At 35.8% G+C, this 19294-nt stretch overlaps 1 protein-coding gene across 1 annotated transcript in view; it reads left to right on the top strand.

Moving 5' to 3' along the window:
* The window catches only part of IKZF2 (IKAROS family zinc finger 2), a 160709-nt gene that overhangs the window by 637 nt on the left and 140778 nt on the right, over positions 1–19294 (top strand). Inside the window, 2 exon segments of the mRNA XM_043577728.1 lie at positions 1027–1075; positions 1870–1974. Coding sequence (XP_043433663.1) covers positions 1042–1075; positions 1870–1974 — 139 coding nt within the window. The 5' untranslated portion in view covers positions 1027–1041.

The following is a 19294-nucleotide window of genomic DNA, read 5'->3' as shown; positions in this document are numbered from 1 at the left end:
GCTAAATATACTTGGCGATCAATACAGAAATGGCTCATTGTGAATAATTTAGCTGCTGGTGCAGAGAGAGTTTTGAAACTAAAGGCAAAAAGGACCAGGGCCAAAGGAAAAAAAAAAAAAATAAGTAAAAATCTCCTCAGGACATGTCAATTCTTTAAACTTTTTCCTTCAAAGAATACAGTTAGCTTATCGATCTTTTCATTATGTGAAATCAAAGCTAGGGGGTGTCATCTCATACAATTTACTTTTGTTTCTGAGAATTAACTTCTTGTTTTGTGTCATTGGTGCATGGAAATAATTCCCCAAACTTTAAAAAAGTGATTCCCTTCCTGAGAGCAAAAAGTTCATGAAATTTTCAAAATCAGAATCTATTAAGTTGTCTTGGCATTTGTATCCAACCATGGTCTGGCAGGAAATTAAGGTTACATTGAACAGGTGCTTCCACAGAACTTAGTGTAGGCTAAAATGTCAATACAAGTCTGGGAGTAAGGTAACTGCTGCAGAAACCTTCCAGACACACTTGGGCACTAAATTTTTGTTTTGTTTTGTTTTGTTATGTTTGTTTGTCCTCCCTCCTCCCTATTAGAACATGATGAACCAACTTGCAACAATTGTGAATAGAGCTATCTGTATACCAGGGAAGTCCTCAAACTGCAGTGTGATTATGGGAAGTAGTGACTGGTAAAATACTTCTATCCCAGTTAAAGCTGGCACATTTGAGGTGTACCCTCTTGTCTTCTTTCTTTAAGTAAATTCTGATTAAGAGAGTCATTCCTTTCTTGCTACAGCCCATCTCACAGCACACTTATCTTTCCTATCCTATCTCCAGCAGGAATCAGATCATTTGCAGAAAGAGTTCACTGACTTGCAAATGAGCACATACAGTACACTGTAGTATGTTTCTTGGGCACAGGTTGCAGCAGCACCAACATGGGCTAATTGCTTGGAGCTTCAAATAAGTTAAGCATTTAATGGCAGATACTGAAAGGGATCATTGTGTAAAGGGTATAATCTTTTGTATTGCAGCACTGCACTTTGACTATGGAAACAGAGGCTATTGATGGCTATATAACGTGTAAGTATTCATTTTCATTAATTTGTTATTGGTAATAAAGTTACGTTTGTGTTTCTTGTATTTTATTTTCTGAACTATTGTTTGTCAAGAATTCTATATTCTTATTTTCTATCTGTTCACAATTTCACCTTTAAATGAGTTGGAGAAAATAACAGCACAGAAGCAAAACGAAGGAAATATAGAAATACACTTTATTCATGATAACATTTTAATCAGTAGTTAGTAGCTTAGCAGATCAACACTTTTCTACTGGGCTTTTTCATTTAAGTTTAGAATGTCAGGTTACATATATGTCTACTAATATGGCATGTGCTAAATATTTACTACTTTGTAACCTAATTTTTCACACACATAATGTGAAAGCTCCTTAAGTTGACCTTTTTTTAGGAAACTTTCCTTTTAAACATCAAACTCTCTGATAGCATTTTGGAAAAATGCTCATTATAAATGCTCTATGCTTAATGGTTAAATTAGGTGTTCAAAGAAAATTTAGTTTTTCAACTGAAAAATACTTTAGAAATTGACTATTCCACTTGCTCGTGTTTTACAGTTAAGAATACTGTGATAATCAGATTTTGTAGTTTTTTTATTGTGGGCTGGTCATGGCTTTTCCTTATTTCGTTCATTTGCTATATATTTCTAAATTATATTTCCTTATAGTTTCTTTTAAGGCCGAAATGGATTACATTAAAATTTCAAAGCTGTGCATGCCTCTGCATGTATGAAGCAAAGTTGGTGATTAGATTTTATGTGACAATGAACAGAGACCAAAAGATTTTATTTTGTGAAAGCAGGTGACAATGAGCTTTCACCTGAAAGGGAGCACTCCACTATGGCAATTGACCTCACCTCAAGCACACCCAATGGACAGCACGCCTCACCAAGTCACATGACAAGCAGTAAGTCTTCATTTTATGATTTTTTTTTTCCTATTTCTCTAGCGACACACTTGAATTTGTTAGGTCTTTGGGGTCCTCTCACATTGTGGTGTAGCTGCTGCTATAGATTTTGCTAAAGAAAGAACAACACAGATTTATTCCTGTCCATTCTAGTATCATAAAATATGAGCCTGCTTACTAGTCTGACCTATCCCAAGGTGGCATTTGGGAGCTGGTGCTTACCTGTATCAGGTAAGAAATGTTAGACTTTGCTGGTTATTGTTTTGACTTGCCAGGTTTGTGACTAGATTTGTTGTTGTTGTTGGATAAAAGAATATGGAAACAAGTCACTTCCAAAGGACTCTTCACAGTAGAAAAATGAAATGATTTTACCATTGCCTTGGTGTAAAGCTAATCCATCAGTGGTAGAATCGCAATGTTACTTTTTTTTTTTTTTTTTAATATGTGAAAGTTTCTCCTCTAAAGCATTGGAAGTGAAGTGTAATGGAAAATTTATGGATCTGATTTAAATCCATTTCTCCAACAAAATGAAAGCGTTTTGTTTTAGACTATCTAGGTATCCAGGGAAGAACTGTGAACGTTAGGAAGGATGTTTTGAACTTGCAGGAATAGACCGTTTGGGCCACTGTTTTTGATAGAGTCATTCATTGATGTAGTAAACATTGTTTTTGTGTAATAAAAGAGCAACTTGTATGCTGTCCGTGACAGAAGACAAAATACTTCATTAAGAATATGGCTTGTTTTCTCTTAATTATAATGTTTTATCAGTTTAGTTATTAGGTGCAAATGCTCTATTATTCCTTAAACGTAATTTGAAATCTTATGTTTCCCTTATACTTTTCTATGTGTTATATTCTTGTGTAGAAAGGACATCTGGCTTATATGTAAATATAACTTAATTTGAAAGTTTTCTATTTGGGTGATGTGTGAAGGAAAGGAAATTTTTTCCCTTTTTTTTTTAAAAACAAAGATTTAATAACTGAAGGAAACTGAATCAGCTACCAAATTATGAATATATTTTCAAGTTAATTCTGATTATCCAGAGAGAACGAATTTTCCTTTCCAGTTTCCTCTTATAGTTCTCAAAACTTGAGGTTATTATAAAACTACTGGTTTTGTAAATAGTAAAGACTTCTGAATTATAAGCAAAAGTATATAGAGTGCTGTTGAATACATTTTGCAGTTCATTAACTTGACGTGATATTAGTTATTGGCTTGAAATTTTGATTGAACTATGTGAATTTACTTACATAAAAGTTATCTTTTTATTACTGGGAAGCATTTCCCAGAATATTTCGTTCTGGAAGCAGTCTTTGAAATTCATTTATCACGTAGAAAGAAAAACTAATAGTGAGTGAGTGAATGTATGTTAAATTATAGTGTTAATCTTTTGTAATGCATCTTGTAGCATTTATTTATTTTTTGGCTAGTTGGCTATAATCTAACAAAAGTTATACTACTATTACAGTGTAGGCAATACAATTTTTATATTTTAACATTTAATGTTATTAGTTCCTTGGTAGAATAGATTTTTATTTCTCTGATAATTTTTGTTTCATTTCCTAAAGAGTAAAGATAGATTGATACGAAAATTTCTGTTAGCTTAATATTTAGCTGTCAGCTTTAGAAACTTTAGAAACTTTGAATAATCATAGACTCTTAGCTGTCATCCCCTGGCCACCACTAGGATATCAGCAGGAAAATACTTGTTAATTGGCTGCTTTATTTGTGAATTTGATTCTGGTTTTACAAGTACTCTTCAAAAAAGCGGTTCATCCGTTTATTTTAAGTAAACATCGCAGAGTGTGGGTATCATCAGTTTGAACAAATAAGAACTATGCTTTTAACATTTGAGCTTTTCTCACCCAACAACAGTAAAATTATGTGGTAAAGAGTCCCCCCGCCCCCAAATTTACTAGCCTGTGGCAATCCCGTGTTAATACAATCTTTGGCTAAGCTGCACATGTTTTCGTGTTGTTTTCCAAAGAGTTGCAGGTTAAATATTTGGCTCTCACTTCAGAGCTGTGTGTTGCATCCTTTATGTAGCCTCTATTTACAGTATCTAGGTTACCCACTTAGGTGTTAGATGGAGAAGATACCCATTTTTCCTTTCTGTTAGATCCAGGAGAATATCAGCATTTTAGATTGCCAAGGCAAATAGTGGTGAAGAGGGACTCTTGTCTGTTACTTAGAACAAGAGACCTAAAATCGGTCACTCAGATGTTTTTCTGTGATTTGGAATAGTTTTTGTGTGTGTGGGGCCTGTCAGATCACTTGTGTCTGAGATGACCAGTTTTCCTGAATCCTTTTAAATGCAATTGTTGAACTTTATCAAATAAGAATAGCTTATTTATTTTCTGTAGTTTTTTTTTGTTTTCGAATATACTTACTGAAGGGCTGTTGCATCCAAAAACAATTGCGATTTTGATTGAAAGTGTTGAAGCCCAAAGTAATGGGACTACCTTTGTGACAGAATAAGATAACCTTCAGTAGCAGCAAGGAGAGGACAGGACTATATGTGTAAGAGGAAGAAAGTTATTTTAAAGCAGCTTAGAAAAAAATTAAAAGAATTAAAACCTTTGATTTTTAAAAAAAAAATCAAATAACACTCTGGCAATAAAGTATCAATAACCAGTGATAGCCCATTTACTTTGGTATTAGGAAAGTGATCAGTTTTAGCACAAAGTACTAATCCTTTATTTAGGTTATTTGATGACCGTTCTAAGATGAAGGGTGTCTGTACAACTTGCTACCAGTTTTTGTATAAAAAATAATGACAGCAGCTATCATTATTTGACAGTGCTAGAAACGAGCATCGGCAACTTGGGGGAAAACTAAAAATGTTATGATGTCTGACAGTTTGGGGTTTTAAAATTTAGCACATAAGATAATCTTAAAAATTGAGAGGCGATATGGATCTTACCATTTCACAGTAGCTACTTCCTATGTTTTAGAATGAGTTTTCTTAGAGAATTTTAGACTTTTTCTTCTGGAATAAGATCTCTTTGATAAAGAAGATGGGCATTGTTGCCTGAGATCATTAGTGTGCATATTGAGTCTGCTGACAATCTTCAGTGTCAGGGATGACAGTATATGCCTTGATGGCTACTGGAAATACACAGTGTTAAGTGATTTTAAAAATAGAATCTGAAAGTTAAGAATGTGCAACAGACAACTCAGATAGAACAATATAAAAATAATCCATATTGTATTTTGGCCTTTGTGATTCCTTCTGTTTCTGGGTTAGCTCCTCTCCAGTTCTTGCATAGTTGCTTCCATATCGGTTTCAAACTGTTCTATCTATACGTGCTGCCGACTATTTAAAACAAAATTTAAGGTTCAAAAATTTGTAACCTTACACGTTTTATCTTCTACTTTTATAATGCCAATAAGTAAATTTCCCTTGGAGGTAGTTAATGGTATGAAAATACATTGTGACACAGATTTTGTTTCTATTGCTTTAAAACTTTCTATGTGGATCACCTTTGCCGTCAATACTATTTACCAGTCAGTTTGATGGCCAGGTGGCATGTGTGGAATTGGAAGAAGTAGTAATTCTAGTTTTACAAGACTCTGACCAATAATCAGGTCAGGGAATCTAGTTTATTCTTTTCAGAGTGCTTCACATTCATTTTTTTTTTCTTAGCTAGTTTCCATTTTTAGAGCCTATGAAGCAGAAGTGTATTATGATTTCCATTTTTCTTATGTAGAAATGGAGGTCTGAAGAAATCAATTGGCCTTTTAGGTCCCTTAACAGAAGGATGGAGTTGTCAGGATTGGGACATAAAACTGTGATTTTACCTTGTGGGTTAGTTACATCACTTAACTGATATCTCTTTATAATGTTATTATCTCAGGGTGCCTGCCATGTCCAATACTGATTCATGTTTTGGTGACAAAACTGTATTATAGAAGTAGAGGAAGGTTATTATGAAGGTGGAGTGATATCAGATGCTCTCACGCACTTTTAAAAATATTGTTTATATTATGGGACTGACCAGCTTTCTGAATTGTCTTCTGTGGCTTCGTTTGGCAGTCACTCTTGGTTGGATTTCCATGGGATATACACCCTAATATAACACCAGACGGGCTTGATGTAAGAACTCACTCTGTGCTGAATTATTGTACTTAGATGCGTATATGTGTGTGTGTATGTATATATATATATATATATATATATATATATATATATATCCATCCAGCATACATTTAGTTTTTTACTGGTCTGGAAATGAAGAGAAAAGTGTGATTTTATTTCCTTTTTTAAAAAAAGTTTAAGGGCACCTGGGTGGCTCAGTCGGTTGAGCATCTGACTTTGGCTCAGGTCATGATCTCATGGTTCGTGAATTCAAGCCCCGCATCAGGCTCTGTGCTGACAGCTCAGAGCCTGGAGCCTGCTTCAGATTCTGTGTCTCCCTCTCTCTCTGTCCCTGTCCTGCTCACACTCTGTGTCTGTCTCTTAAGAAGTGAATAAACATTAAAAAATATATATACATTAAAAAAAATAAAAAAAAATTATTTATTTTGAGAGAGAGAGCAGGGGAGGGGCAGAAAGAGAGGAAAGAATCTCAAGGAGGCTCCTCACTGTCAGCACAGAGCCCAGTGAGGGGCTGCATCTTATGAACCCTGAGATCATGAGCTGAACTGAAATCAAGAGTAGGACTCTTAACCGACTGAGCTACCCAGGCACCCCAAGTTTGATTTTACTTCTTTACACCTATCAGAGGTAAGTATCATGGTTATGAACTAAACCAAAAGGAAAAAAAGAAACTATAGGAAGTATGTATGTGTAGGGAATTAACAGTAAAAATGCTGTATATTTTTATTTGCCCCTCATTTCCCCCTCCTGGCATTTTTAGACTGCTTCAATATAAGCATAAAAGTCTGTCTTCAACAAACAAATCAACTTATTATACAAGTATTATCCTTATTGCCTCTGTCTTTTTCCAAATCTGTCTTCCCTACTGGAAGTACGTTTTGTTTTTTTTTTTAATGTAACATGATTTATTAGGTTCTTTTGGGAGTCTTCCTTCAAGCTGTAATGAATTGAGATTTCTGGGTCCCATGCTCTTTTCTCCTAACTTTAAATATTGATATATTTTGATCTTATGATGTTCTGAACAATCAATAGCAGGGGGACAGTCATCAACTTAGGTGGAATGTGTTGGGTTTTTTCTTTGATTTTTTTTCCCTTTATATCTGTTTGGATCAAATATATTTATGGACCTGGTAGTATTTTCCTTTTGGAATTAATCAAGACTCAGAATATCTATGCTTTGAAATAGGTAAGAAGTATTTGGGAACTATATATCCCTTATGATAAATGTTTACACTGGAGTGAGGAAGGGACGGAGAGCATAATTTATTGAGTATATATAGGATGCCCAACACTATGCTAGATACATCCATATTATTTCACTTAGTCTCCATAACAGTTCTGTGAGGGAAGTAATTCTTCCACTTTATAATACAGAAAACTGAGACACAGAAGCAATAGATTGTAAGTGTTTAAAAATACACGCTTTGGAGTTATACATGCCTGTGTTAGAATTCCCACTTGCTGTGTGACCTTAGATGTGTTACTTCATGTCTCTGAGCTTCAGTTTCCTTATCTGTAGAATAGGGATAAGCCATACCTACTTCAGTGGACTGCTGTGAGGTTTAGATGAAGTAATACGTACAAAATACTTGCACAGTTGCTGGTGTATGCTTAGATGCAATAAATAATCACTGCTGCTATCACTCAGAAGAGTCTTTGCTTTATCATCGATCAGTGACTCATAATAAAAAGAGTTTGTTTTCAAATCCATTTCTGTTTGAAACTCAGATCATTTGCTCTTTCCTTTTTATTATGTACATCCATGGAACAGACACAGAGGTTTCTAAGAATTCAGGGTAAAAATTGAAGAAAAGCATTTCTATTATTTAAAGCATGTGTGAAGATTTTGGTTAACAAAGAAGTAGAATTTGTGTGTTGGAAATTCTTTTTATTGGGTTTCAGTGTTCCTGGCTATAGTTTTATGTTTTTGGTTATATGTAATGAAAATCATTGCTTACCTTTGGTGCTTCAAGGATACCAGTCATTAAGAATAGAAAAAGAAAAAGTTCATTTGATAGAGAAACCTATCTATATCTATAATCAATTCTTTCTTAGAAGGTCTGCATCTAGGGGTACCTGGGTGGCTCATTCATTTGAACATGCAACTTTGGATTGGGTCATCATCTCACAGTTCATGAATTCGAGCCCTGCATTGGACTCTGTGCTGAGACTGCAGAGCCTAGAGCCTGTTTTGGGTTCTGTGTCTCCCTCTCTCTCTCTCTGCCCCTCCCCTGCTCACGCTCTGTTTCTCTTTCTCTCAAAAAAGAAATAAATATTTAAAAAAATTAAAAAGAAGATCTGCATCTAAAATTTCACCTCCTTTGATGCTTCTGGTGGTACCATAAATTCTTATTTGGTGGTACCTAATCACATTGCAGGCCTGATTGTTGCTAATTGTGCGTTTGGGGATAATAGTTACTTGTTTCACTTTTGAAGTAAGCTTAAAACGTATGATTATCAGTTCTAGGCATTTGCTATGTTGCTGTATTATTCTAATTGATTAATTCAGCAAGTTTATAAGCTACCTTTTATGCATCAGGCACTGCAAGGCAAATCCGGAGGTGAATAGTACACTGTTCTCCAGGAGCTCACATTCTAGTTTGAAAGACGGGCAAGCAGGGCATTATACTGTGGTATGCTCAGTGTTCTGATTGTTATGTGGAATGAAAGGTGGTACTAGTTGAGAAAGTCTTCCTAGAAAAAAAGGCCGCTTGAGCTGAGACTTATCAAAGGAAGAGGATTTAGGAGAGAAGTGGAAGGCTTTTTCAGTAAATGAAGTATCCACCGTGAGAGCTGAGAAATAGCATGGCATGTTCTGGAAAATAAAAGCAGGTTAGTATTTCTAGAGTGTGAGGGTTGGTGCCCAGGATTTGAGGCCACAGATGACTCTGCACAATTAATCAGGCAAGATGAAGGAATATCTTGTATAAGAGAAATTTTGGATTTCATTTTCAAGGGAGCCAAGGCTTTTAACAAAGCAGATGACTTCTGTCTTTTGATTGACATGGATCACACTGGCTGTACTGTGGGGAAAAAAAGATTGTGGATGAGGACCTGTCTAGATGCAGGGGTATTTTTAACAGCTATTGCAATGGTTGAGTGAGAAGTTCTGAGCGCTGGTGATAGTGGGGACAAAAAGGAAGAAAAGGATTTGGGAAATATTTCATAGCTTAAAGTGGATTGGACTTGGGTAGTAGGATTAAGGAGAGAAGGAAGTTCACGATGGTGACTCCTAGATTATTGGACAAATGGTAGTAGGTTCCATTAGGGAGGATAGGAAATGCTGGAGAGGTTTCCAGGAAAAGATTTAGTTTAGTTTAATTCTGGATCCAGAGACTTTGAAGCACATGTAGGATTTGGGAGAAGATAGCAATCAGGCATATGGACAGATTATACTGGAAATCTCATAGGTAGCTTGTGATTTTGTTATTTGCTACTGTATTACTTGAACAGTAGTTTAGTATTTTGAAAAAGTTATTCCACGAGTAAGTCCCAGCATTTGATCAGTGATTTTATTTTCCTACTTGCCCTGTTAAGTCAAAATTCTGTATTGAAATGTATGAATACAGGTTTTAATGAAATCTCTGCTTAATGGAGTCTTCTTATGCTAGTCTCAGAATTTGGATTAGTTGAAGCGATTGACTCACCGATTTTTAAACAAAATATGCTGGCCCTTCTCTTTAAGTTTTTGTGGTATATTTAGTATCATATCTATTAGGGTTATTTATTTTTAAAAATCATAAATTTAATGTATACCATATACTTCATTTGAAAATGGTTTAGTACCTATTTAACTTGTTTTTAAGTTTATAATACTGTGCCTGTTGGGGTAAAATTACCTAGGATGTGATATGGAAAACATCTTAATAAATATATTTATTATCTCAAAATATCCATAATACAACTCCATCTTAAAAATGTAAGCTTTGATTACCTGAGACACCATAGAATTCCAAATGAATGTTAATGATGGAAATGCTTCATCTGAGATTTCCTGTATATGGAGATTCAGAACTCTCTAGAGAGATATTTTTCATCTTTCAATCATTGATCCAGTAAACATTTATTAAGGAGTTACTTTGTGTGATGCACTGCTGATGCTGGGGCACAAAAAATATGTTAAGAGTTTTGTAGAGAGGGATATTGTCTTTCAGGTTCCAAATGAATCCGTATTTTATTTGAGACATTAATAATCCTGTTGCATTTAGAAGCAAATAAGTGTGGTGTACTTACCGTGAGTTATATCCATTATAAATGAATGAATTGCTTCTCACCTTTTACCACCAAGAGTTGTTCAAAAGTATATAAATTTGAAGATGCACAGTGAAACAGAGATGAAAATGCAACAAGCTTTCAAGTAGGTTCCCAAAGGTTAACATTTCCCCAAGAAATTTTTTATGATGCAAGATTTGGCCATAAGCCTTACAAGTTCTGAAACTTGATTGGCAGCACACTTAGAGTGGATTCAGATCTCTGGATTGACTTATATAAACAAGTTTATAAAATTGATATTTAAAATCAGAAGGCCAATTTATGTCTGTACATTGATTAAAAATAAAACAAACAAAAAAAACCCAACCAAATAATAGAGGATCTGGATGACTCCATTTGGCTTGACCAGAATATTTTGTTCTTGTGAACTGACCTTGGTAAGCAAAGAATCTGAAGAAAAGGAGTTAGTTATATAATTCAAATGTTTAATGGCATCAGACTAAGAGAGCCTAATATGTTCAGCATCACGATAGAGATAACATTGCTATTTGGTCATTATGGTTAAGTCCATTGTCTAATTTCTTCTTCCCTGGATGGACATGGATTTAGATTGCATAGATATAGGTTCAGTCAAAATACTTGTAGGAGTTATTTTTTTTTCTCAGCTTCCTTGGCTAAATCCTTTGGATTCAGTCTTTAACTCATGTTATTACGTGTAATCAGGTTACAACCAATTTTGCTAGCCTAGGTTGGATTCATTTTCTATAGTGTAATTTTACATTCCTGATTTAGATTTGTTGATTGTTGATTTTATAGCTTAACTCTAAAAATAATCTTATAATGCATATAAGGATACTCCAACTACTATTACCTTAAATTCAAACTTCTATTTTCTCTTCACAGAAACGTTGATAGGTGATACGGTCAGCAATTTAAGACGTCTTAAAATCAGTTTTTGTTTTGTTTTTTTTTTTTTTTCTGAGAGAGAGTGAGAGCAGAGAGCATGAGCTGGGGAGGGACAGTGGGAGAGGGAAAGAGAAGAGAATCTTAGGCTCCATGCCTTGTGAGGAGCCCAACAGGGGACTCAACACAGGGCTCAACATGAGCCCTGTATATGGCTCCAACTCATGACCGAAATCAAGTGGAGGGCCCTTAACTGACTGAACCACCTAGGTGCCCCTTAAAGTTTTAAATGAAGATGGGAGATAGCACTGCCACCCGAGAAGGACACCTTAAGTTAGTTGGGGATCTAGAAGTGCTCTTAGTTTATAGGTCAAGAGGAACAAATATTACACCAGTTTCATGAAATCATTGTAGTAGTCTGATGAAAGCAAATGAGATTTTATACAAAATTACGGTATTTTAGTTTAGCTAATAAGGAAGGCTATCTTAATTACTGGATGTGAATTTGAGAATATTTGTCAAAGCATACAGCTTTATTTGGGGGCCAGACATTGATTACAGAAATGCTACTCATAGATTTTCCAGATGTGAATCTTTGAGGAAAATGACCATGCCCTATCTCTTCATTCTCTAGTAGTTATTTGTTGAATTAAGGGAATACTTATGATTATATTCAATATATATTTTTAAGTAATGTGTTTCTGACCTATTTGAGGAAGTTTGAAAAGTTAGATTTTTAGGTATTGAAATAATTCTGAAATCCTAACTTGTGATTTTCTCTGTTTGGGAATGTGTTGTTTTTAACCATGTCTCACTCTGAAAAAGATTTTGTAATCTTAATTTTTTTGTTTCATGTTCATTTTTGAGAGAGAGAAGGAGAGAGAAAGAGAGAACACACATAAGCAGGAGAAGAGTAGAGACAGAGGGAGACAGAAAATCCTAAGCAGGCTCCACACTGTGTCAGTGAGAAGCCCTATGTGGGGCTCAAACCCATGAACCCTGAGATCATGACCTGAGCTGAGATGCTCAACCAAGTGAGCCACCCAGGCGCCCCACCAAAATTTTGTAATCTTCAGATCAGCCCCTAAAAGATGGTTTTTGAGATTCTAAACAGCTTTTAAGATTTCTAATTCTATACAATCATGTTCAGTGGAATCAAGTGAATGTAAATGTTTCCATGAATATTCTCTGGTCACCATAATCATCTTCATTACTATTATCTTTATATAGCACATTTAGAGTTTACAGATTGAATTCCACATACTTATAATTTTGAAATCAGTTCTCTACCACTTATTTAAAACTAATTTTAGTGGCATGTACAAAATGAAATGCTTCAATTAACTTTTCTTATGCACTCCAGATATTTTGTGGAGCATATAATTAATCAGTGTAAAGTCACGTTCTAATAAATTAACATTCTGGGTGTCTACACCTTTGACATTTTTGTCATTGCTCTCTTATTATCATGGAAGTTATAGTTCTTATTACACCTCACTGTATCAACCCTACCTTCTTACTAAGATACAGCATGCAGGACTTAGTCATCTTTTGAAGTGCTAGGATGCTGCATTGCTCTGTTTCTGTTGAATTAGCTTTAAGAATTTCTGGTTGAGTTCTAAAGAGGTGTCATTTCTTCTACAACAATATGAATTTTTTCTTGTCGTGGTGATTTTCATAAAGATCCTTGTTTAAAAAATAAACATTATAATCAATCATACCTGGTCATTTTTAGGTATTGCTTTAAAATCCAAACACTTTAAAATCTGATTCTAATATAGTATTTTGAAATATGACATGAATTCTATTCTAATGCTGAATGTTCACAAAATATTTGAAAGCAGTAATAGATATTGTGTGGACATAACTGCAAACTAGAAAAGGGAATATATTTTCTGGGAGTCTGCTGTTTTTAAACTCTCAAAATATGAATTACACACCACCATCTGTCTGAACTATGACACATTAATGACCTAATGACAGTTTTTGGATTCAGTTTTTTGGAAACGAAAAAAGACAAAAAAGAAACCTCTTTCTGTGCCCCCCCCAAAAAAAACCACAATTTAAAATAAATTATTTTTACATAAATTGTTATTACAGTAAGGCTCTTTGCATAAAAAAAAACATTTTTATGACTTTGAGTAGTTTTAGTTGGCCCCAAAGTTTTGAGTACAATAGCTGGTAATGAATTTGAAGAGATAATATTTTTCCAGTAAATCAGAGAAGCTTTCATTAACTAAACAATTGCTGCCATACAACTGTATGTACAAGAAAGTGCCATATATGTTTTAAAAGCATATGTGCGTTTATGTGTGCATTTGTGTATGTGCATACATGTGAATGCAAAGAATAAGGACAAGAAAGAACTATCACACTATTGATAGAATTCATTTTGGAGTCTGGGAGAGTAAATGGGGCATTTTGTCATTTATTCCAAATAGTTCTGCATTATTTGTATTTTTCACAAAAGATCTTTTACTTGTGTAATTAAAAAACACCCTAATTCAGTCAGACATCTTCTCAAACAAAAAGTCTGAAACTTTTCTGTGAGAACCAATGATAGCTCTGATCACATGGATTTAACTTTGAAATTTCAGTGATGTTATACAGTAAAGAAAATAGACTATTGCCATTAATGGTGAATACTGAAGTCAGGGGTATTCTCATATAAAAATGGTGTCTTCAGACTCCTTCAATATCATTTTAGATTTAGTCTTAGTATAAGGTATTTTCTTAATTGCTATAATACAGTGGAATTTCCAAATAAAGTAATATATGCTGCATTTTTTTTATGAGTGATATTCATTCGTAGCATGAGATACTGAAGTAATATACATATCAGTGTACTTCCAGAAATGGTAAGGAGACATAGCATTATGATACCAAAATAAATCTGAGTGGAGTAAGTTATCCCCTCCCTCCTGTAGGGGCACCTGGGTGGCTCAGTGGGTTAAGTGTCGGACTCTTGCTTTTATAGCTCAAGTCATGATCTCACAATCACGAGATGAGACCGAACCCTGTGTAGGGAGCTGCGCTGAGCGAGGAGCTTGCTTAAGATTCTCTCTCTTTGTCTCTCTCTCTCTCTCCCTCTCCCTCTCTCTCTCCCTCTCCCTCTCTCTCTCCCTCTCCCTCTCTCTCTCCCTCTCCCTCTCCCTCTCCTCTGTCCTGATCCTCTATTGACATTCTTTCCCTCTAAAAAAAAAAAAAAAAAGTTGTAACCTGTATATGATGACAATCATGTTTACTTTAAAAAAATTTTTTTTTCAACGTTTATTTATTTTTTTTGGGACAGAGAGACAGAGCATGAACGGGGGAGGGGCAGAGAGAGAGGGAGACACAGAATTGGAAACAGGCTCCAGGCTCTGAGCCATCAGCCCAGAGCCTGACGTGGGGCTCAAACTCACGAACCGCGAGATCGTGACCTGGCTGAAGTCAGAGGCTTAACCGACTGCGCCACCCAGGCGCCCCTACTTTTTAAAAAGTGCCTTAGTCTCTTTTTCATGTTCATCAGTTTATTCTTTAAAGTTTTAAAATATTTTTAAATGTTCATTGATTTTTGAGACAGAAAAAAAAAAGAATGAGTGGGGGAGGGGCAGAGAGAGAGGGGGGTCAGAGGATCCCAAGTGGGCTCTGCACTGACAGCAGAGAGCCTGATGTGGGGCTCGAACTCATGAACCATGAGATCATGACCTGAGCCGAAGTCCGACGTTCAACAGACTGAACTGCCCAGGTGCCCCTCATGTTCATCAATTTAAAACTCCATTGAGTATTGCTAACTTTTATATTAAATCTTTTAAGGATATGCTGTTTTTGGCAAGACAGCTGTGGTATGTTACTAATGGGAGTAGGACCTGTGAAAATAACTTCAATTATATGAACGGGAAGAGCAGAGGTGTGAAGTGTAAGGGAACTAAAAAACCAGCTAGCTCAAGAAGAAAGAAAATAAATGTGGTGAGTGCAGCAGTGAGAGGTAAGCCACGGAATCCACTAGAGTTCCTAGATCTACCAGAGAGAGAAATAGGACAAAAGAAAAATAGGATCTTTCCTTCCTTTTTTTCTTCTTTCAGAAAGTATAAAGAATTTATTTATAATTAAAGAAATTACCTGTTTGAATGATGAAGAATGGGCAATAAGGTTGGAATGATTTCTGGTAGAAGATGAATGATAAATATTGAGATTCAATAGACGTTTACTTCTTCAGATATCTGAAAGCCAGGAGTAGGAGATGGGGTGGTTAGAATAACTGGAGTACTCTGGGTATCATTCTAGAAAGATGGGTAGATGGAAGCAGTGAAGTTGTTAGCACCTATAGTAGGTTGCTTGCTATCATAAACAGTGGTATTACTTATGGTCACTTTGGACTAGTCTGTTTCTTTTACCTTTTGCAAAAGTGACTGTGTAATAAATATACTGTGTGTGAGAGGTACCCTAATTGGTTGTATTTCTGAATTATCACCAATACGGTAAACTTTGGTCTTGTCCCTCAGCTGCCTTTTTATTTCACTTCAGTGGGAAAGGGGTTAGGGAGTTAGAGAAAGCCATAGTCCTGACAGAAACAGTAAGAACTTTCTCTGCTTTTTTTTTTTTTTTCCCTCTTGGGAGGTGGCAATGAGGAAGGAACTTGATATTGAGCAGATGAGATGGGGTTTTGCATCCAGTTTTTGTTCTCTGATCTGTTGTTTTTCCATTTTCCTCCTGAAGTATCTAAGACACAAGCACTGAGTGTTTTAAAAGACTTTCTTGAGACCATACTCTGTCAGAGACTTAGAATTCCCAGGTTGGCTTTTACCCACTGGAATACTCTTCTAAAATTAACCTGGTGATAATACTGCAGTAAAAATTTATCAGACATGAGATGAACTTTACACATGTATTATTGTTGAATGAAAAGTTTGCTAAGCTCATAAATAATAAAAACAAGATCAGGGTATATGTTTAACTTGCTTAAGAAAACTGTTTTTAAGCCTATTAGAAGTAACATTTTATTTTTAAGATACTTTACACTATTTGAAATGCTTTCACATTTAACGTACAATGTGCTCATTAAAACTTGAACTTAAATATTTATTTAAGCAGTCTCTGAGGAATTTACTCTTCCTGGCAGTACTTAAGCATTTTATTACTAGAAAATAATAAGCATATATATTTTTTTAAATTACAGGATTAAATGAATTTTCCCTTCCCCTTCCTCCATAGTGTAAAAAACTGAGTCCTGGTATTGTATGTCAGATCTGTGACCCCTAGGCAGATATTTCATGTCTTGGCATCTCAGTTTGTAAAACAGGGACATTAATATCTGCCTTGTCAGAGGAGTGGCGAGCATTAGGAATAATATACATAAAGTCTCCAGAATGGTGACTGTCACGTGGTAAGTAAACCAGAATGGAAGGTATTATTTTATTGTTAGATACAATGAACATAAGAAAAAACTTGAATCAAATAGCTAAGAAATAGACTCCACAAACATGTTATATTAAATAGTCTTCTACGAAGGATATGCTTTTACACCAACAACTGTGATGATAGTAAAAAAAAAAAAAAGTGAAAAGCATTGCCAATAAAACACAAGATATCTGCATCAATGACTAGATATTTTCGTTCCTCATCTGAGTGCTGTCAGTCCTTGTTTGAAAAGAAACGTCTGTGCAGATATGAGGCAATTATTAATTCTGTTGTATTCAAATCAATTACTAAAGAAATGAAACTAAAATTACCTAATTAAAGCGAATCACAAATAAACCTGCTCTGTTTGTGAGGGATATAATTGAAATGGTAATTGCGCAGTAGTGGTAATGCATTTCATTTGAGGATGGCAGTTCAGAAGATGTGTTTGAGGCAGGACTTGACTGCCCGGTGTGCCCTCCTCTTGACCTGGCCCAGAGTGATCTGTTAGCGGGGACTTGTTTACTTATTTACTGGATGTATTGGTGAGTGAATTCCCAGTATGGTTCTGAAATTTCATAAATTCCATATTCATGGTGCTCTGTGTCCTATATCATAACACATCACCCTGTTGTGTATCTGGGATTCTCAGCTGTGTATCAGACCCTTCTAATGGCCATTTTCCCCCTTTTATCGTGTGAGCAATCAGGGAGAAAAGTGGATATTCTTTTAAAAAGATTTTATAGGGCGCCTGGGTGGCTCAGTCGGTTAAGCATCCGACTGCAGCTCAGGTCACGATCTCACGGTCCGTGAGTTCAAGCCCTGCGCTGGGCTCTGGGCTGATGGCTCAGAGCCTGGAGCCTGCTTCCGATTCTGTGTCTCCCTCTCTCTCTGACCCTCCCCCGTTCATGCTTTGTCTCTCTCTGTCTTAAAAATAAATAAACTTAAAAAAAATTAAAAAAAAAATAAGATTTTATAGCAGAGTACATATAAACAGATTACTCATAGGTCATTTGGTTAAAAGGTGCAGAAATCTTTATAAATCCCAATGAGATCATTTAAAGATACATATTTTGTTTTTCATGTCCAAGTTTAGCTAAGTTTAGCTTTTTTTTTGGGTCAGGGTTACTGTTAGCATAGTGACAGTGTAATCAGTCTTTCAAACCAAATGATCCTTTTTTTTTTTTTTTAAGTTTATTTATTTTGAGAGAAAGAGAATGAGCAGAGCCTGTGTGCAAGTGTGGGAGGGGCAGAGAGAGAGGAAGAGAGAGAATCCCAAGCAGGGTCCATGCTGTCAGTGCAGAGCCAGAAGTGGGGCTTGAACTCACAAATGATGAGATCGTGACCTGAGCCGAAATCAAGAACTGAGCTACCCAGGTGCCCCTCAAGCTAAATGATCCTTTTTATTCAGGAGTAATTTCTTCTTTAAAAACTAGGAAGCCTTGGGGCATCCTGGTGGCTCAGTAGGTTAAGTGTCCAGCTCTGGCTCAGGTCATGATCTCAAGGTTCGTGCATTCGAACCTTGGGGCAGGATCTGTGCTGCCAGCCTGGAGCCTGCTTCGCATTCTGTGTTTCCCCTGTTCTCTGGCCCTTCCTGGCTCCTGCTGTGTCTCTCTTGTCTCCCTCAAGCAAACATTAAAAAAAATTAAAAAAAAAAAAAAGTAGGAAGCCTTTATCACTTCCTATCTTGTTTTACCTTTACTCCCTTATTTGTGTTCATCTTATCTCCCCTGTGTAACTGGAATCTCCTTGAGGGTAGGGGAAATGACTGTAATCTCTGTTGCCCAAGGATAGCAGACAGAGATGAACAGGCTTGAATTTATATTATTGGCTGTGCTGTGTGTTAGTCTTCACTTCCTCATTTATAAATGAGGGAAAGTTAATGCTTGTCTCTTGGGGTTATTGTGAGGATTAATAAAATAACTTTAGTTAAAGCTTCTATCTGTCACATTGCCTAACAGATTTCAAGAAATAATTCAAGAAATATTAGTTACTGTTTTCTATGGAAGCTAGCTAGCACAGTGCCTTATACATAGAAGTCTCTCAATTAAGAAAGTTGCCTGTTAACTTAAATATATCATGAGTTAATATGTGTTGCTTATCTGACTGGCTACATTAGAGACAGATCTCAATTATTCTTGTAAGTTATCACCACAGGTTTGGACACTTAAGCACTATCTGTGATGAGGATATCAGTGACTAAATCACCCAGCTAGTCTTTTTACCCACAGAGCAGTTTTAAAATAAATGGTCTAAAGTTAGCACTAGCTTACTCTCTTCTCAACACACATTCAAGCAGAATACTGCAGAATACTACATTGGAGTAAAAGTTTCAAGTACTTACTTAGAAGTTTCACATGGCTTCATAAAATTACATGTTTTTCAGGCCAGTGTCACTCTCTAGAATGTAGATATAGGTGTTTTGTTTTGTTTTGTTTTTTGACGTTTATTTTTAATTTGAGAGAGAGAGAGAGAGAGAGAGAGAGTGTGTGTGTGTGTGTGTGTGTGTGTATGCGTGCACACACACGAGAGAGAGGGAGAGAGAATCCCAAATGACTCCACGCTTGCTTGCATAGAACCTGATGCAGGGCTCGAACTTATGAACCATAAGAGCATGACCTGAGTCAAAATCAAGAGTCAGACACTTACCTGACTGAACCATCCAGGTGTCTCTAGAAATAGGTTTTATAAAAGACTTTAAAAGACCTGTAGAGAATCTTGACT

This window comes from Prionailurus bengalensis, chromosome C1 (assembly GCF_016509475.1).
Source record: "Prionailurus bengalensis isolate Pbe53 chromosome C1, Fcat_Pben_1.1_paternal_pri, whole genome shotgun sequence".
Lineage (NCBI taxonomy): Eukaryota > Metazoa > Chordata > Mammalia > Carnivora > Felidae > Prionailurus > Prionailurus bengalensis.
This window is presented reverse-complemented; position numbering and strand designations above follow the sequence as displayed.